The sequence below is a fragment of the Oncorhynchus kisutch genome, linkage group LG29, assembly GCF_002021735.2.
Source record: "Oncorhynchus kisutch isolate 150728-3 linkage group LG29, Okis_V2, whole genome shotgun sequence".
Classification (NCBI taxonomy): Eukaryota; Metazoa; Chordata; class Actinopteri; order Salmoniformes; family Salmonidae; genus Oncorhynchus; species Oncorhynchus kisutch.
Window position 1 is genome coordinate 41,354,294 of NC_034202.2, and position 21,162 is coordinate 41,375,455.

Consider the following 21,162-nt stretch of genomic DNA (forward strand, 5'->3'; position numbering starts at 1 on the left):
ACAGGTGCACCTTGTGCTGGGAACAATAAAATGCCACTCGAAATTGTGTAGTTTTGTTACACAACACCACAAATGTCTCAAGTTTTGAGGGAGGGTGCAATTGGCACACTGCAGGAATGTCCACCAGAGCTGTTGCCAAATAATTTGTTCATTTCTCTACCACAAGCTGCCGCCAATGTTGTTCTAGAGCATTTGCCAGAACATCCAGCCGGGCTCACAACCGCAGACTATGTGCAAACAGCCCAGGACCTCCAAATCCGTCTCCTTCACTTTTTGAATCGTCTGATACCAGCCACCCGGATAGTTGATGAAACTGAGGAGTATTTCTGTCTGTAATTAAGTCCTTTTGTGGGGAAGAACTCACTCTGATTGGCTGAGCCTGGCTCCCCATTGGGTGGGCCTATGCCCTCCAAAGCCCACCCATGGCTACGCCCCTGCCCAGTCATGTGAAATCCGTAGATTAGGGCCAAATATATTTATTAAAATTGTAACTCAGAAAACTCATTTAAATTGTTGCATTTATATCTTTGTTCAGTATATTTATCAACAAACATAAGACCGGCCTTAGATTCTTTATTTATTGTCATAAACATGTACAAAGCATAAAACAAACAAACAGATAGACAAAGTCCTTCCCCAAATCAATGAATTCCCAGTTGATCGTACGAGTCCGTCTCGTACAATAATCGACAGAGCGTAAGTAAAGCATCATTCCCAACATAAATAAAACCATCTAAACCTTGTTGCTACAGTGAAAGACAGACCTGTTGCTTCCAGATCAGACAAATAAAAGACAACTAAAACCATTTCAACATCGCCACGGTGATGGCATCAACCCCCTGCCACCAGTGGTTTCAGACTACAGCAAACGCCTGGTTTTCAGGGGCCGCATATGTATCAAGTATCTCAGTCAGAGGTTGGAACCGGTTCAGGGAACATAACTGAAAAACATTTTCCGAGGAACGAAATCAGAACCGGGAACGAAAGGGATCTCTAGTGTTCCAGGAACAAAACCGTTATTTTCAAATCTTGATTACCGGTTAATAACTTTTTTGGGATCTAGGATCAGGTCCCCCCCCGTCCATATAATCAGAAGAGTGTTGATCTAGGATCAGGTCCCCCTGTCTATTTAATCAGAGGAGTGTTGATCTTGGATCAGGTCCCCCTGTCCATGTAATGTTATTCATTGTGTTCTGAAAGGCAAAACTGATCCTAAATAAACACTCCTATTGTGAGAAGTTTGATCAATACGGCCCCATGTATTTCTAATGGTCTTAACATAATTTCTGAGTCCAGACAGTTTCCTTTAAACACTTTGTTGATCAGTGAACCAACTGTGCGTGTGCCCGTTCATCGGTCGATCTCTCCATCTTAGTAACTTCCATCTCACTCCTTCTTGTCCTGTCTCTCCCTTCGCCTCTGGCGGGCCTCGGCGGCCATCTTGAGCAGTGAGAGCAGGATGGGGACACACATGGGCAGGAAGAGAGGGATGTAGATGGCAAACTTCTGATCGTCAGGGAAATAGAGGAGGTGGAGGAGGGAGGGGTCGAAGAAGGCTCGTTCTGAATGGAGGATAGCTTCCTTACTGTACTGCAGGGCCAGGCCCAGGTTCCCCGCCTCCAACTGACCCACAGCCAACTGGAGAGAGGCAACTGCTGCTGACACCTGACGGACAGGAACAACAGCCAATCACCAGTTAGAGACCATGACAATAGCACGACAAGACTACTATTTCTCACACTCACACACACACACACACCTGTTCTGCGATGTTGTCGTTGATGACGATGTTTCCTATCTGGTCCAGCAGCTGGGCCAATGAGGTGATGGTTGTCGTTGCTGTGGCAACGTTCTCTACACTGCGACTCCACAGGAGGCGATCCAACTCCCAGTCAGCCAATCCCGCTGGGCCACACGGGCCAACCAGGAAGCCAGGAGGAGGGGTTGACGACTGGACACCCAGCATCAGCCTGAGGGAGAGACAGAGGGGACAATGGACACCAAGTTGGAACGGATTAATTTTGGTCCATCTGAACGTTTTGTCAGTGGATGGTAATTGTATGGATGCGTCATCTCCACTGACCGCCAACGTCCGTCTCCCAATAAAGACTGGAAAACCCGGATCAAAGCAACACGCCACTAGGACGTGGCCTTACTCAAACACGCCACTAGGACGTGGCCTTACTCAAACACGCCACTAGGACGTGGCCTTACTCAAACACGCCACTAGGACGTGGCCTTACTCAAACACGCCACTAGGACGTGGCCTTACTCAAACACGCCACTAGGACATGGCCTTACTCAAACACGCCACTAGGACGTGGCCTTACTCAAACACGCCACTAGGACGTGGCCTTACTCAAACACGCCACTAGGACGTGGCCTTACTCAAACACGCCACTAGGACGTGGCCTTACTCAAACACGCCAGTACTGACCGTAGCTGTGCTAGGAAGACTCCCATCACTCTGGTCATGTCTATGTTGATGTGAACAGGAAGCTCTGTCCCATTGACATTATACACCTAGAGAGAGGGAGAATACACACCTTCTTCACAAGACATTGTGTGTTGAGTACATGATGTACACTCCCTTCACAAAGTATTCACACCCTTCCACATGTTGTTGTGTTACAGCCTTTAAGGATTAAATACCCCATAATGAATTTAACATGGATTAAATACCCCATAATGAATTTAACATGGATTAAATACCCCATAATGAATGTAACATGGATTACATACCCAATCACTGGTCTACACACACAGTACCCCATAATGTCAAAGTGGAATTGTTTTTTTCAGATTTTTTACAAATTAATAAAAAATGAAAGTCAATAAGTATTCAACCCCTTGGTTATGACATGCATAAATAAGTTCTGGAGTGAAAATGTGCTTAACAATCACATAAATTGCATGGACTAAATAGTGTTTAACATGATTTTTGAATGACTACAGATCATTTCTAGGTAGGGCTCAGTTGAGCTATGAATTTCAAGCACGGATTCGACCACAAAGACCAGGGAGGTTTTCCAACACCAATTGGTAGATGGCAACAACGAAAGCAGACATTGAACATCCCTTTGAGCATGGTGAAGTCATTCATTACACTTTGGATAATGTATCACTACACCCAGTCACTATAAAGATACAGGAGTCCTTCCTAACTCAGTTGCCGGAGAGGAAGGAAACCGCACACCATGAGGCCAACGGTGACTTTAAAACAGAGTTTATTGGCTGTGAGGATGGATCAACAACATTGTAGTTACTCCACAATACTAACCTAAATGACAGAGTGAAAAGAAGGAAGCCTGTACAGAATAAATATATTCCAAAATATGCCAAATATTGCAACAAGGAACTAAAGTAATACTGCAGAAAATGTGGCAAAGCACTTCACTTTTTAATCCTGAATACTGAGTGTTATGTCTGGGGACAATCCAATACAACACATTACCGAGTACCACTCTCCATATTTTCAAGCATAGTGGTGGCTGCATCATGTTATGGGTATGCTCGTCAACAATAAGGACTGGGGAGTTTTTCCATGACAAAAACAATTATGGAATGGAGCTAAGCACAGGCATAGAGGAAAACCTGGTTGAGTCTGCTTTCCATCAGACACTGGGAGATGAATTCACATTTCAACAGGACAATAACCTAAAACACAAGGCCACATCTACACTGGAGGTGCTTACCAAGAAGAAAAATACATGGAGTGGCTGAGTTACAGTTTTGACTTAAATCTGCTTGAAAATCTATGGCAAGACTTGAAAATGGTTGTCTAGCCATGACCAACAACCAATTTGACAGAGCTGGAATAATTTCTTTCAGAATAAATGGGCAAATGTTATACAATCCAGGAGTGGAACGCTCTTAGAGACTTACCCAGAAAGACTCACAGCTCTTAGGGCCTTACCCAGAAAGACTCACAGCTCTTAGGGCCTTACCCAGAAAGACTCACAGCTGTAATCGCTGCCAAAGGAGATTCTAACATGTATTCACTCAGAGTATGTGTGTGTGTGTGTGTGTGTGTGTGTGTGTGTGTGTGAGAGAATGTGTGTGTGTGTGTGTGAGAGAATGTGTGTGAGAGAGAATGTGTGTGTGTGTGTGTGAGAGAGAATGTGTGTGTGTGTGTGTGAGAGAGAATGTGTGTGTGTGTGTGTGTGTGAGAGAATGTGTGTGTGTGAGAGAATGTGTGTGTGTGTGTGAGAGAATGTGTGTGTGTGTGTGTGTGTGAGAGAATGTGTGTGTGTGTGTGTGTGTGTGAGAGAATGTGTGTGTGTGTGTGTGTGTGTGTGTGTGAGAATGTGTGTGTGTGTGAGAATGTGTGTGTGTGTGTGTGTGTGTGAGAATGTGTGTGTGTGTGTGTGTGGTGTGTGTGAGAGAATGTGTGTGTGTGTGTGAGAGAATGTGTGTGTGTGTGTGTGAGAGAATGTGTGTGTGTGTGTGTGAGAGAATGTGTGTGTGTGTGTGAGAGAATGTGTGTGTGTGTGTGTGTGTGTGTGTGTGTGTGTGTGTGTGTGAGAGAATGTGTGTGTGTGTGTGTGTGTGAGAGAATGTGTGTGTGTGTGTGTGTGTGAGAGAATGTGTGTGTGTGTGTGTGTGTGTGAGAGAATGTGTGTGTGTGTGTGTGTGTGTGTGAGAGAATGTGTGTGTGTGTGTGTGTGTGTGTGAGAGAATGTGTGTGTGTGTGTGTGTGTGTGAGAGAATGTGTGTGTGTGTGTGTGTGTGTGAGAGAATGTGTGTGTGTGTGTGTGTGTGTGAGAGAATGTGTGTGTGTGTGAGAGAATGTGTGTGTGTGTGTGTGTTACCATGATGCCACCCCAGCGCGGGGAGCTGAAGGCGTTGGAGACAACAGTGTATTTGCGGTGGTCGGTGATGTAGAGGGGGGAGTGACGTGCGTCTGGAACGTACAGCAGGAAGTTCAGGACAGGGTTGGATGACGCAGCGCTGGAGCCTGGACACACACACACACACGAGAAATTACTGTAACTGTTCTCGATATTGGGACCTCGGGTCGGTCCGCACTGTGAACCCCAATGAATTATATATAACATTTATAAAATGCTAGGCCTATAGGCTATGCCTACACTGCGTTGTATGCCTTGAGTAAAACTGAGGCTGTAATATGCCAAAATGTGGAATAAGTCAAGAGGTCTGAATACGTTCTGAATGCACCGTACATAGGATTAGCTGAATGTGAGCGTATATACAATGGGTGTGTGTTCTCACCCAGCCTGGCCTCTACGGGGTTAATGACGTGAGACAGGCTGTCAGCGTTGAGTGTGTAGGCGTTGAGTGAGGGATCAAAACGTGGGTTGACCCCTAGGACAGCGTAGTAGAGGATCTGTGAGTCCAGACTGAAGTCGGCCACCGGGGCCAGCTTCGACAGGAGAGGCTGGATATAACTTTGGACTGCTGCCTCTATGTCCCAGTGCAGATGGTGAGACTTAGGGTCAGGGTTCAACAGGCTGAAGGTTATTTCATAACCTGCAGGGGGGGAGAAGAGAGAGAGAGAAAATGGAGAATCATTGTACCATCTACACCCCTGAGGATCATTGTACCATCTACACCCCTGGGAATCATTGTACCATCTACACCCCTGAGAATCATTGTACCATCTACACCCCTGAGAATCATTGTACCATCTACACCCCTGAGAATCATTGTACCATCTACACCCCTGAGAATCATTGTACCATCTATACCCCTGAGAATCATTGTACCATCTACACCCCTGAGGATCATTGTACCATCTACACCCCTGAGGATCATTGTACCATCTACACCCCTGAGGATCATTGTACCATCTACACCCCTGAGGATCATTGTACCATCTACACCCCTGAGGATCATTGTACCATCTACACCCCTGAGGATCATTGTACCATCTACACCCCTGAGGATCATTGTACCATCTACACCCCTGAGGATCATTGTACCATCTACACCACTGAGAATCATTGTACCATCTACACCCTTGAGAATCATTGTACCATCTACACCCCTGAGAATCATTGTACCATCTACACCCCTGGGAATCATTGTACCATCTACACCCCTGAGAATCATTGTACCATCTACACCACTGAGAATCATTGTACCATCTACACCACTGAGAATCATTGTTCCAGCTACACCACTGAGAATCATTGTACCATCTACACCACTAAGAATCATTGTACCATCTACACCACTGAGAATCATTGTTCCATCTACACCACTGAGAATCATTGTTCCATCTAAACCACTGAGAATCATTGTACCATCTACACCACTGAGAATCATTGTACCATCTACACCACTGAGAATCATTGTACCAGCTACACCACTGAGAATCATTGTTCCATCTAAACCACTGAGAATCATTGTACCATCTACACCACTGAGAATTATTGTACCATCTACACCACTGAGAATCATTGTACCATCTACACCACTGAGAATCATTGTACCAGCTACACCACTGAGAATTATTGTACCAGCTACACCACTGAGAATCATTGTTCCATCTACACCACTGAGAATCATTGTACCATCTACACCACTGAGAATCATTGTACCATCTACACCACTGAGAATCATTGTTCCATCTACACCACTGAGAATCATTGTTCCATCTACACCACTGAGAATCATTGTTCCATCTACACCACTGAGAATCATTGTTCCATCTACACCACTGAGAATCATTGTTCCATCTACACCACTGAGAATCATTGTACCATCTACACCACTGAGAATCATTGTACCATCTACACCACTGAGAATCATTACACTAGCTCCTCCTTCAACCCTTTGTTTCCACAGGACTGAGATCTGGGCTTGGACTCGGCCATTCCACAACCCTCCACTTCTTTTTGAGACATTCTGTTGTGGATTTGCTCCTGTGTTTTAGATAATTCTCCTGTTGCAAGATCCATTTTGGGTTCAGCTTTTTGACAGATGGCCTCACATTCTCCTCCTGTATTCTCTGGTACAATGTGGATTGATGATTGACTCAATGATGGCAAGCTGGCCTGGCACTAAGGCAGCATGCTCTATTGTTGGTGTGAGGTTCTTCTGTTTAAAGGCAGTGTTTTGTTTTCAGCAAACATGACTTCTGGCATTGTGGCCAAACAACTCCACCTTCGACTCATCTGTCCAGAGCACATTGTTCTTCACTCAGCTGTTGTCTGGCAAACTACAGTCGTGCATTTATATAATTTTTTTGAGAGCAGAAGCTTCTTCCTTCCTGACCTCTCACGTAGACCAAGTCTCTTTCTGATTGTTGACTCATGCAGTTCAACATCGATTGCGGAAAGAGATGCCTGTAGATCCCTTGATGTTACCCTGGGGTTCTTAGAGATTTCCTTTGCATCTTTCGGTCAGCTCTTGGGCTGAATTTGGTGGGACTTCCAGACTGCCAGTGGTGTGGAATTTTATCCATCTATAAATTATCACTCAGACACTGGAATGATTGACATCAAATTGCTTGGAAATGTATCTGAAACTCCTCCCAGACTCAACCACCTTCCTTCTGAGGACCTCAGAGAGCTCTTTTGATCTTGGCATAACGTGTTACCACACACCTGTATGTTTAAGACCAAACCAGACCCAGTTTCCGATCTTCATGGAAGGCTGGACCCTACCAAAACCAGACCCAGTTTCTGATTTTCATAGAAGGCTGGACCCTACCAAACCAGACCCAGTTTCTGATCTTCATGGAAGGCTGGACCCTACCAAACCAGACCCAGTTTCTGATCTTCATGGAAGGCTGGACCCTACCAAACCAGACCCAGTTTCCGATCTTCATGGAAGGCTGGACCCTACCAAACCAGACCAAGTTTCCGATCTTCATGGAAAGCTGGACCCTACCAAACCAAGTTTCCGATCTTCATGGAAGGCTGGACCCTACCAAACCAAGTTTCCGATCTTCATGGAACGCTGGACCCTACCAAACCAGACCCAGTTTCCGATCTTCATGGAAGGCTGGACCCTACCAAACCAGACCCAGTTTCCGATCTTCATGGAAGGCTGGACCCTACCAAACCAGACCCAGTTTCCGATCTTCATGGAATGCTGAACCCTACCAAACCAGACCCAGTTTCCGATCTTCATGGAAGGCTGGACCCTACCAAACCAGACCCAGTTTCCGATCTTCATGGAAAGCTGGACCCTACCAAACCAGACCCAGTTTCCGATCTTCATGGAAGGCTGGACCCTACCAAACCAAGTTTCCGATCTTCATGGAAAGCTGAACCCTACCAAACCAGACCCAGTTTCTGATCTTCATGGAAGGCTGGACCTTCCAAGTTGCTCTCTAATGATTTCTAAGCATCACCTGTTTTGGGCCGCCTGATTCTATGATAAAGGTGGGGGTTGGGCCGCCTGATTCTATGATAAAGGTGGGGGTTGGGCCGCCTGATTCTATGATAAAGGTGGGGGCTGGGCCAAGGTTTCCGCGGACGATAAAATAAATGAAGTCTATTGCTACACCCAATCAATCTGGGCGGACCGGTTTTGGAGAAAGAATCCCCTCTCGACGGGCACACTGGAAACGGATAATCAACACAGTTCTGCCCAGTCGGACAAGTTAGTCCCATATGAGGACCTCCTCTCTTCTTTGGGAGTTAGAATAGAAACACACCCGACACTAATGTCCCAGCAGCTAGAGGATTTATTATCCTATGAAGTTGGAGCACATCGACTAACCTGGACTAGGGTTAACTAGGGGTTGGGAGTAGGACTAACCTGGACTAGGGTTAACTAGGGGTTAGGACTAACCTGGGATAGGGTTAACTAGGGGTTAGGACTAACCTGGACTAGGGTTAACTAGGGGTTAGGACTAACCTGGACTAGGGTTAACTAGGGGTTAGGACTAACCTGGACTAGGGTTAACTAGGGGTTAGGACTAACCTGGGCTGGACTTGAAGGCTCTCATGCTGTCGGCCAGACCCTCCCTGCTACTGTAGTCGAGGCGGACGCGGTCGCTAAGGGCAGCGGTGATGTCACTGTGGCTGAATGACATGACCTTGAGAACCTGTTGTACCTGGGTCTCCAGGTGGGCTAGCACCTCCTTCAGGCCGACGCCCACTCTCATTGGCCTCCCCGCACGCAACAGCGCCGTCCGCCTCTGACCCACGTACACACTCACACCCTGGAACAAGAATGATAAGAATGTGTTCTTAACAGACTTGCCTAGTTAAATAAAAGGTAAAACACTATTTATTTTTAAAACACATAATATTATATGTGCAGTACCAGTCAAAAGTTTGGACACACCTCATTCTAGGGTTTTTCTTTATTTTCTACATTGTAGAATAATAGTGAAGACATCAAAACTATGAAATAACACATATGGAATCATGTAGTAACCAGAAAAAGTGTTAAACAAATCAACATAATAATTTATATTTTAGATTCTTCATAGTAGCCACCCTTTGGCTTGATGACAGCTTTTTTTATTCTACAATGTAGAAAATAGTAAAAATAAAGAAAAACCCTTGAATGAGTAGGTAACTTTTGACTGGTAGTGTATATAAATCACATACACACGCAATATTATAGACAAACACACATTCAAGATAATCAAATATGACGTGTATTTGTGTTCTCACCTCAGGTAGCAGTGTGGAGGATTCTGGGACCACATAGATGACCACGGAGCCACAGGGGCTCTCACTGAGCAGATGAAGAGACTGATCCGTCTCTGCGGGGGGGGGGCGAGAGTGTGAGATGAGTGTGAAGAGAGAGAGAGATGATAAATAATGACCGTTTTTATTCTTGATCTGATGAAACGCCACCCAGCTGATTGGCTGAGGCAGCCACTGACCTGCTGCAGTGGGCTGGTTCAGAGCATCTTCCTCCATGATGGTAGCTGTCCTGTATCTAGTCTCATACCTGTAACGCAACACTGTGGTCTCTGGAGGGGGGCGGATATGGGAAAGAGGGGAGGCAAGGGAGAGAGAGGGAGGGACAGAGGGATGGAGAGACAGAGGGAGGGACAGAGGGTCGGAGAGAGAGCGGGGGAGAGACAGAGAGATGTTAATATTTAGTAGGGCTGACCCCATATTGATTGTTTGGTTGAGCGGCTGTTGGTTGACTGAGATTTCTTTAGTCGGGCAGTAGAAAAACAAATAATGGTGCACAAGACTCCTGTCTGATTGGCTCCTGACTGATTGGCTCCTGTCTGAGTGTACTGATCCATTCTGGAGGCCGTGGGGATGGCACAGTCCATCAGTCTAAGACATGCTATTGAAATGGTATATGGTTATATTAACATGTTATATTACCACAACATGTTATATTACGTAACAACAATGGTGAATCATTAATAAATATTATTTTATCACGAAGCTGGATAGTGGTCGCTGTCCATGGTTCTGAAACACATCGAATTGGTACCTTTTCCTAGACCCCTCAAACTCAAATCTGGACCTCGAAGCCAGTTCCACTGCATTTTTTAATTGTGCATTTATCAGGTATAACAGAAAACCAGCAGGCTCTGGACCTCGTAGGGTAAGACTTGAGTACCCCTGTCCTAGACCATGTTGCTATGTGCATAATAGTGAACCAGCATATTGGTGTTGAGAACAATGAGGCAGCAGTGGAGTTAGGAGACGAGGAAACAGCCATTTCCTTAAATTGTCTAAGAAAAGTGATGAGAGAGGAAACTATAACTTAATTAGGTCTAGAATCAATAGTCTAACTGTTAAAATGTGCCTGGCTTTATAAATCATCTGTATTTTTTTACAGAAATAAGACAGACCTGCTTCTGTTGCCTGTTTCAGTGTTTGTTTAATAGCCTACTGATTCCCTGAGCACCAAGACTCCCACAACCACAACATGTTGGATAAACAAGTTCACAAATGTGGCTGTTTTTAGTCTTTGCTGAAAGAAAGGCTTTACTTTTTGGTTTGTCAGAACAGCTTCTCTGGTATTATTTATCATTTATTTAGTGTTGTTGACACGGTTTCAAATGGTCATAAATATAATATTTATAATAATAATAATAATCTCCTTTTTCTTGATCTACTTCAGATTGTTAGTTTTACAATAATTAATAGTAGTCTTAGTATCCCCATACTGTTTTTATTTTATTTACTTTTCTGCTCTTTTGCACCTCAGTATCTCTACCTGCACATCGCCATCTGCTCATCCATCACTCCAGTGTTAATCTGCTAAATTGTAATCATTCGCTCCTATGGCCTATTTATTGCCCACCTCCTCATGCCTTTTGCACACAATGTATATAGACTTTATTTTCTCTACTGTCATTGACTTGTTTATTGTGTTATTGGCTTGTTAATTGTTTAATTATGTGTAACTCTGTGTTGTTGTCTGTTCACACTGCTTTGCTTTATCTTGGCCAGGTCGCAGTTGTAAATGAGAACTTGTTCTCAACTAGCCTACCTGGTTAAATAAAGGTGATTTAAAAATAATTATAATTTATTAACAATAATAATAACAGCCTTGTAGATCCACCTCTCGTGGTATCTCCAGAACCACCCCCCTCCCCTCGTGGTATCACCAGAACCACCCCCCTCCCCTCTCACCGTCCACAGGGTGCTCCTCCAGGCGTGTGTGTGTGGGATCAATCTTCTTCTGGTGTTCAGCAGTCAGAGTTCCTCTAGAGAACACCACCTCCACTTCTACACTCAACTGTAGCTGTAACACACACAGCTCTGTTAACCTGCACACACATACACACAGCTCTGTTAACCTGCACACACACACACAGCTCTGTTAACCTGCACACACACACACAGCTCTGTTAACCTGCACACACACACACACAGCTCTGTTAACCTGCACACACACACACACACAGCTCTGTTAACCTGCACGCACACACACACAGCTCTGTTAACCTGCACGCACACACAGCTCTGTTAACCTGCACGCACACACAGCTCTGATAACCTGCACACACACAGCTCTGTTAACCTGCACGCACACACAGCTCTGTTAACCTGCACGCACACACAGCTCTGATAACCTGCACACACACAGCTCTGTTAACCTGCACACACACACAGCTCTGTTAACCTGCACACACACACAGCTCTGTTAACCTGCACACACACACAGCTCTGTTAACCTGCACACACACACAGCTCTGTTAACCTGCACACACACACACAGCTCTGTTAACCTGCACACACACACACACACAGCTCTGTTAACCTGCACACACACACACACACAGCTCTGTTAACCTGCACACACACACACAGCTCTGTTAACTCTCTCTCTCTCTCTCTCTCTGTTCTCTCTCTCTGTTCTCTCTCGCGCGCACGCGCAACACACATATACACACACAGCTCTGTTAACCTGCACACACACAGCTCTGTTAACTTGCACACACACACACACAGCTCTGTTAACCTGCACACACACACACACAGCTCTGTTAACCTGCACACACACACACACAGCTCTGTTAACTCTCTCTCTCTGTTCTCTCTCTCGTGCGCGCGCGCACACACACACACACACACACACACACACACAGCTGTGTTACCTGCAGCTGAGCTAGCTGGTTGATCTGGGTGACAGGTAGCCATGCCCTGTATGTCTCAGTGGTCTTCCACCACAAGGGAACTCCCACAGCGATCACCACCACTGCTATGGCCAGGGCCGCCAGACGCCCTCGGTGACGCTCTGCAACACACACATTATATTAGACTACTAGGGAATCAGAGAGTGATCCACACACAGTGATCCACAGCCTGTGGGTCATCTACAGCCATCTACTGACGGGTTATCTACAACCATCTACTGCCGGGACATTACAGTCATCTACTGACGGGACATCTACTGACGGGACATCTACTGACGGGCCATCTAAGGCTGTGGGCATCCAGCCGAGGAACTACACTTCCTCCCTAGTTAACGTTACCTTTACTTAGATGTTCGGAGCACACTAGATAATTAGCTCGATAATTAGCACCGTGGTCAACTCTGCCTTCCGAAAACAAGCGCAGTAACATGGACATATGGTCGTATGGGAGAACTAACCCTAATAAAAAAAGATGTGTAGTAATTTAACTTTTTGTTTTTTGAAAATGATTATTACTCGCTGATATGAAAGGGTACGTTCCTTATGTTTCCAAAACCGTACCCCGAGTTAACGTTCAGACCGAGCGTCGGGTCGGTTAATAGAAAGGCCCCGGTAGTTATCGGCTATGACTGAGAAAGCTAGACAGACAACTCTCTGGGCACAACACTACAACTAGGAAACAAACAAATATTTACAAATAGTCAATAAACGCTGCCTAATTCATTCTCTTCTGAATATACTGTTCTAAATGTGTGTGTGTTTTATAGCGCTAAAACTGCGGTAGTTTAAAGAAAACGACGCATTATTGTGCCAGACGCTTCACTCACCCACTTCTATCGCCGCCATCTCTGTCCATGCAACTGGGCAGGGCTAGAAGGGCAGGACAGCTGTCCAATCGAAAACTCGCTATTCCCCCTACATCCTACCCAATCACGAATCAAAAGGCGGGCTTTAAATATCTAGGGGAGATTCTCGTCCGTCTTCTTTAATTTAACCTTTAACCTAGCCAGGTCAGTTGAATAAGAACAAATTATTACTTTTTACAATGACGGCCTACCCGGAGTCTGCACACCCCATACAATTACAATCAGTCGATAAAAACGACAACTATCATCTGAAATCAAGCGATATGAATCAGACAGTGGAGCGCCGCCTGACCTATTCGTAGTTGATCAGAAGGTTCAAAATCAACATTTCATATCGTGATGTAAATGTACTGTACTGACAATAACGCGAGACTCCGACTACTCGTGGCACAGCTGGCTAGCTTAAGTGGCATTGCCAGACCGTGGTTGCGTTCCAGGATGCAGGTCGATTCGGGTGCGTTCCAGGATGCAGGTCGTTTCGGGTGCGTTCCAGGATGCAGGTCGATTCGGGTGCGTTCATTGCTAGGCTGCGGTTGCGTTGCTTTCCCGCGGGCGCGTCGCAGGTTTACACGGGTACTTTCCAGGTGGTCTTCATCACTTCATAATTTCTGGGGGTCTTAAAACGGATTGTTAATTTAACAGATTAGCATACTTGGTTCAGATTATTTCATTATTTACTGTTCTCTACTTTTATTTATTTTGTACAAATCCCAAATCACGATTGCAAGGATGACCAACTTTGTTCCTGGAGAGCTACCATCCTTTAGGTTTTCGCTCCAAACCCAGAAGTTACTAACGTGATTCAACAAGTTAGTTAGCTTGTAAATCTTAGTGGGGCAAACAAAACAAAAAAAATGTTTTGTTGAGATGCATACTAGCAAAGTCACTACATAACATAATACTAAACAATACATTAATTGCACTATAACGACGACAAATGTCGCCCACAAATGTTTAGGGCCGACATAAAGCTGTCCCAACAGCAGAGCTTTCTGTTCAGCACCATGGAGTGAATCCTTACCACTGCTACACCTGGCTATCAGCAGAGCTTTCTGTTCAGCACCATGGAGTGAATCCTTACCACTGCTACACCTGGCTATCAGCAGAGCTTTCTGTTCAGCACCATGGAGTGAATCCTTACCACTGCTACACCTGGCTATCAGCAGAGCTTTCTGTTCAGCACCATGGAGTGAATCCTTACCACTGCTACACCTGGCTATCAGCAGAGCTTTCTGTTCAGCACCATGGAGTGAATCCTTACCACTGCTACACCTGGCTATCAGCAGAGCCTTATCTGGCAGCAAAACATTTCATTCAGACTCATGTACTGCCTTTTAAATAAACATATCTAATATAGCTGACCACATCTCCCTGGCATATTGCATCATTTATACAGCAGCATATAAGACATGTTTGGACTCACCTTGTTGTGCTCGGCGGTCCTTCGTTGGCAAATTTTGTCGTCAAAGAAACAGATTTACAATTCTGAGTTGGATGACCGTTCAAAACGCATTGTCTGACTTCCCAGTCTGACCTCCCAGTCTGACCTCCCAGTCTGACTTCCCAGTCTGACTTCCCAGTCTGACTTCCCAGTCTGACCTCCCAGTCTGACTTCCCAGTCTGACCTCCCAGTCTGACTTCCCAGTCTGACCTCCCAGTCGGACTTCCCAGTCGGACTTCCCAGTCGGACTTCCCAGTCGGACTTCCTAGTCGGACTTCCCAGTCTGACTTCCCAGTCGGACTTCCCAGTCTGACTTCCCAGTCGGACTTCCCAGTCTGACTTCCCAGTTTGACTTCCCAGTCGGACTTCCCAGTCTGACTTCCCAGTCTGACTTCCCAGTCGGACTTCCCAGTCGGACTTCCCAGTCGGACTTCCCAGTCGGACTTCCCAGTCTGACTTCCCAGTCTGACTTCCCAGTCTGACTTCCCAGTCTGACTTCCCAGTCGGACTTCCCAGTCTGACTTCCCAGTCGGACTTCCCAGCTGCAATGCCTGCGGTTAGACACTGTCACCGATTCCTTCCAAACAACTCCTTGTTGAATTTACGATTTCCAACTTGTTGTGATGTTAATGTCCAACGGCCGATAAGCACAGATACGCTTTATCTATATTTTCTCCTCATTATTTCTCTTCATATGACAAGGATTAAAAAGGATTTGCCAGAAGACTTGATTCATGATGATGACTGCTAGCTAAGATTGTGAACAGTGTAATCTAGATGTAATTTTTATTCCGACATTTGGAACTACACAAATAAATATTCATGACATTTAAAACTATATAAATATAAAAATATATACAGAAATAAGACTCATAAATACCAAAAAGAAGTAACAAAGACAAATAGAAACAAATTTGTGTTGATTTGGCACTCGAGCATCACTACATTACCCATCCCCCAACACTGTCAACCAAGAGTCAAGACTACATTACCCATCCCCCAACACTGTCAACCAAGAGTCAAGACTACATTACCCATCCCCCAAAACTGTCAACCAAGAGTCAAGACTACATTACCCATCCCCCAAAACTGTCAACCAAGAGTCAAGACTACATTACCCATCCCCCAACACTGTCAACCAAGAGTCAAGACTACATTACCCATCCCCCAAAACTGTCAACCAAGAGTCAAGACTACATTACCCATCCCCCAAAACTGTCAACCAAGAGTCAAGACTACATTACCCATCCCCCAACACTGTCAACCAAGAGTCAAGACTACATTACCCATCCCCCAAAACTGTCAACCAAGAGTCAAGACTACATTACCCATCCCCCAACACTGTCAACCAAGAGTCAAGACTACATTACCCATCCCCCAAAACTGTCAACCAAGAGTCAAGACTACATTACCCATCCCCCAAAACTGTCAACCGAGAGTCAAGACTACATTACCCATCCCCCAAAACTGTCAACCAAGAGTCAAGACTACATTACCCATCCCCCAACACTGTCAACCAACAGTCAAGACTACATTACCCATCCCCCAACACTGTCAACCAAGAGTCAAGACTACATTACCCATCCCCCAAAACTGTCAACCAAGAGTCAAGACTAAACCAATTCACCTTGGTGATGTGCAGACTGGTTTTATATTATTCTTAACGATTTCGCACAAACCAGAAAAAAATGCAACAATATGTCTGTGAATCTATATATTCACAGTGTTATGAATTAATTGTGGTTTATTTGGTAGCATTTCGTAGTGTGACTGATTTTACTAATTGCATTAGTACTGTACAAAGTTAGAGGTGTGCTATTTGATAGATTCCCCCGCTCCCCCTACCTCGGGCTTCCAGTGGGGAGACCTGAGGTCAACCTACCCCCGCACCCCTCCCCATCTCGTAAAACTAGTTTTTCAACCACTCCACAAATGTCTTGTTAACAAACTAGAGTTTTGGCAAATCGGTTAAGACATCTACTTTGTGCATGACAAGTAAATCTTTCAACAATTGTTTACAGACAGATTATTTAATTTATAATTCACTGAATCACAATTCCAGTGGGTCAGAAGTTTACATACACTAAGTTGACTGTGCCTTTAAACAGCTTGGAAAATTCCAGAAAATGATGTCATGGCTTTGGAAGCTTCTGATGGCTAATTGACATCATTTGAGTCAATTGGAAGTATACCTGTGGATGTATTTCAAGAACTACCTTCAAACAAAATGCCTCCTTGCTTGACATCATGGGAAAATGAAAAGAAATCAGCCAAGACCTCAGAAAGAAAATTGTAGACCTTCACAAGTCTGGATCATCCTTGGGAGCAATTTCCAAACTCCTGAAGGTACCACATTCATCTGTACAAACAATAGTACGCAAGAATAAACACCATGGGACCACGCAGCTGTCATACCACTCAGGAAGGAGACGCATTCTGTCTCCTAGAGATGAACGTACTTTGGTGCGAAAAGTGAAAATCAATCACAGAACAACAGCAAAGGACCTTGTGAAGATGCTGGAGGAAACAGGTACAAAAGTATCTATATCCACAGTAAAACGAGTCCTATATCGACATAACCTGAAAGGCCGCTCAGCAAGGAAGAAGCCACTGCTCCAAAAGCGCCATAAAAAAGCCAGAATACAGTTTGCAACTGCACATGGGGACAAAGATTGTACTTTTTGGAGAAATGTCCTCTGGTCTGATGAAACAAAAATAGAACTGTTCGGCCATAATGACCATCGTCATCTTTGGAGGGAAAAGGGGAGGCTTGCAAGCCGAAGAACACAATCCCAACCGTGAAGCACGGGGGTGGCAGCATCATGTTGTGGGGGTGCTTTGCTGCAGGAGGGACTGGTGCACTTCACAAAATAGATGGCTTCATGAGGTAGAAAAATTATTTGGATATATTGAAGCAACATCTCAAGACATCAGTCAGGAAGTTAAAGCTTGGTAGCAAATGGACAATGACCCCAAGCATACTTCCAAAGTTGTGGCAAAATAGCTTAAGGACAACAAAGTCAAGGTATTGGAGTGTCATCACAAAGCCCTGACCTCAATCAATGTGCGAGCAAGGAGGCCTACAAACCTGACTCAGTTACACCAGCTCTGTCAGGAGGAATGGGCCAACATTCACACAACTTATTGTGGGAAGCTTGTGGAAGGCTACCCAAAACGTTTGACCCAAGTTAAAAAATTTAAAGTCAATGATACCAAATGCTAATTGAGTGTATGTAAACTTCTGACCCACTGAGAATGTGATGAAAGAAATAAAAGCTGAAATGTTTGACCCAAGTTAAACAATTTAAAGGCAATGCTACTGTAACGGATGTGAAACAGCTAGCTAGTTAGTGGTGCGCGCTAAATAGCGTTTCAATCGGTGACGTCACTTGCTCTGAGACCTTGAAGTGATGGGTAACGATGCTTCGTGGGTGACTGTTGTTGATGTGTGCAGAGGGTCCCTGGTTCGCGCCCGGGTATGGGCGAGGGGACGGTCTAAAGTTATACTGTTACACTACCAAATACTAATTGAGTGTATGCAAACTTATGACCCACTGGGAAAGTGCTGAAAGAAATAAAAGCTGAAATAAATCATTCTCTCTACTATTATTCTGACATTTCACATTCTTAAAATAAAGTGGTGATCCTAACTGACCTACAACAGGGAATGATTACGAGGATTAATGTCAGGAATTGTGAAAAACTGAGTTTAAATGTATTTGGTTAAGGTGTATGTAAACCTGTGAACTGTATATCCATTTCTAAAATCTTAGAACGCCAACTTAACAAACAGATCACTGACCATTTCGTATCACACCGTACCTTCTCCACGATGCAATCTGGTTTCCACGCTCAACGTCCTAAATGATATCATAACCGCCATCGATGAAAGACAGTACTGTGCAGCCATCTTCATCGACTTGGCCAAGGCTTCCGACTCTGTCAATCACCGCCTTAGATTTCTATGGCACTTGCTTGCAGTTCCTATTGCTTCCACTAGATGTCAACAGTCTTCAGAAATTGGTTGATGTTTTTCCTTTGAGAAATGAAGAAGTAGCCATTTCCTTTCTGGGAGTCGAGCCAAGTGTACTGTTGTGGTTGGGGCAACCTTGCTCCACTTTGTTTTCGTCCGGTATTGAACACAGTTTATTCCGTCTTAAATTTGATCATTTATTTACGTTGAAAAAATTCCTAAAGTTGGAATAGGAAAGTTGTTTGAAATGTTTGGACCAAGTTTACAGGTAACTTATTAGATCATTTGTAGTCATGTTGGGGGAGTTGGAACCGGTGTATTTTCTGAATCAAACGTGCCTAATAAATGGACATTTTGGGGATATAAAGAAGGACTTTATCAAACTAAAGGACCATTTGTGATGTTTATGGGACATATTGGAGTGCCAACAGAATAAGATCTTCAAAGGTAAGGTGAAGGTGAATTATATAGTTTTTTCTGAGGTTGATATATGACTGTCATGTGTTTGTTTGATGGGGTGCTGATAATCGCATGGTTTGCTTTCGCCATAAAGCCTTTTTGAAATCTGACACTGTGCTGATACTGTGTGATAACAAGAAGTTCATCTTTAAACCGATGTATATGATATTAATGTAATTATTATTATGAGTATTTCTGTTTTTGAATTTGGCACACTGCTATTTCACTGGGTGTTGTCAAATCCGGATTGGCGCGCGAAGGGATCACTAAGAAGTTAACCGTCTGATGGACTTGAGATAGAGGCTGTTTTTCAGTCTCTCGGTCCCAGCTTTGATGCACCTGTACTGACCTCGCCTTCTGGATGATAGCGGGGTGAACAGGCAGTTGCTTGGGCAGTTGTTGTCCTTGATGATCTTTTTGGCCTTCCTGTGACATCGGGTGGTGTAGGTGTCCTGGAGGGCAGGTAGTTTTCCCCCGGTGATGCGTTGTGCAGACCTCACTACCCTCTGGAGAGTCTTACAGTTGTGGGTGGAGCAGTTGCCATACCAGCCAGTGATAAAGTTTGTGATTGTTTTTGGTGACAAGCCAAATTTATTCAGCGTCCTGAAGTTGAAGAGGTGCTGTTGCGCGTTCTTCACCATGCTGTCTGTGTGGGTGGACCATTTTAGTTTGTCCATGATGTGTACGCCGAGGAACTTAAAACTTTCCACCTTCTCCACTACTGTCCCGTCAATGTGGATAGGGGGGGTGCTCCTTCTGCTGCTTCCTGAAGTCCACAATCATATTCTTTGTTTTGTTGACTTTGAGTGTGAGGTTATTTTCCTGACACCACACTCCGAGGGCCCTCACCTCCTCCCTGTAAGCCGTCTCGTTGTTGTTGGTAATCAAGCCTACCACTGTAGTGTCGTCTGCAAACTTGATGATTGAGTTGGAGGCGTGCATGGCCACGCAGTCATTGGTGAACAGGGAGCAGTGTTGAAGATCAGCGGGGTTGAGATGTTGTTTCCTACCCTCACCACCTGGGGGCGGCCCGTCAGAAAGTCCAGGACCCAGTTGCACAGGGTGAGGTCGAGACCCAGGGTCTCGAGCTTGATGACGAGTTTGGAGGGTACTATGGTGTTACCTGCTGAGCTGTAGTCAATGAACAGCATTCTCACATAGGTATTCCTCTTGTCCTGATGGGTTAGGGAAGTGTGCTGTGTGATTGCGTTGTCTGTGGACCTATTGGGGCGGTAAGCAAATTGGAGTGGGTCTAGGTGTCAGGTAGGGTGGAGGTGATATGATCCTTGACTAGTCTCTCAATGCACTTCATGATGACGGAAGTGAATGCTACGACAGTCGTTTATTTCAATTACCTTCGCTTTCTTGGGAACAGGAACAATGGTGGCCCTGGGAACAGCAGACTGGGATAGGGAGAGATTGAAAATGTCCGTAAACACACCAGCCAGCTGGTCTGCGCATGCTCTGAGGACGCGGCTATAAATGCTGTCTGGGCCGGCGGGCTTGCAAGGGTTAACATTTTTAAACGTTTTACTCACGTTGGCTGTGAAGGAGAGCCCGCAGGTTTTGGTAGTGGGCCGTGTTAGTGGCACTGTATTGTCCTCAAAGTGAGCAAAGAAGTTGTTTAGTTTGTCTGGGAGCAAGATGTCGGTGTCCGAGACAGGGCTGGTTTTCTTTTTGTAATCGTGGTCATGTGGCCATGTCGCTGGTCGGTAGCTAACGTGGTCATGTCGCTGGTCCGTAGCTAACGTGGTCATGTCGCTGGTCCGTAGCTAACGTGGTCATGTCGCTGGTCCGTAGCTAACGTGGTCATGTCGCTGGTCAGTAACTAACGTGGTCATGTCACTGGTCGGTAACTAACGTGGTCATGTCGCTGGTC

General features: G+C 45.1%; 1 protein-coding gene across 1 annotated transcript; it reads right to left on the reverse strand.

Moving 5' to 3' along the window:
• Positions 1-556: 556 nt before the first annotated feature.
• pigs (phosphatidylinositol glycan anchor biosynthesis, class S) lies at positions 557-13,882 on the reverse strand. The gene is made up of 11 exons (XM_031809577.1): positions 13,372-13,882; positions 12,506-12,645; positions 11,538-11,649; positions 9,815-9,904; positions 9,600-9,691; positions 8,899-9,139; positions 5,233-5,490; positions 4,812-4,957; positions 2,438-2,523; positions 1,760-1,970; positions 557-1,665 (listed from the first exon to the last, which is right to left on the reverse strand). Exons 1-11 carry the CDS (start codon positions 13,388-13,390, stop codon positions 1,387-1,389), a joined length of 1,674 nt encoding a protein of 557 aa, XP_031665437.1. The 5' UTR covers positions 13,391-13,882; the 3' UTR covers positions 557-1,386.
• Between the last annotated feature and the right edge of the window lie 7,280 nt (positions 13,883-21,162).

Coding starts and splice junctions, on each gene's coding strand:
- pigs (XM_031809577.1), bottom strand. Junction 9,140..9,599: donor CCTCCACACTGCTACCTGAG/GTGAGAACACAA, acceptor TTCTTGTTCCAG/GGTGTGAGTGTGTACGTGGG. Junction 1,666..1,759: donor ACGACAACATCGCAGAACAG/GTGTGTGTGTGT, acceptor CCTGTCCGTCAG/GTGTCAGCAGCAGTTGCCTC.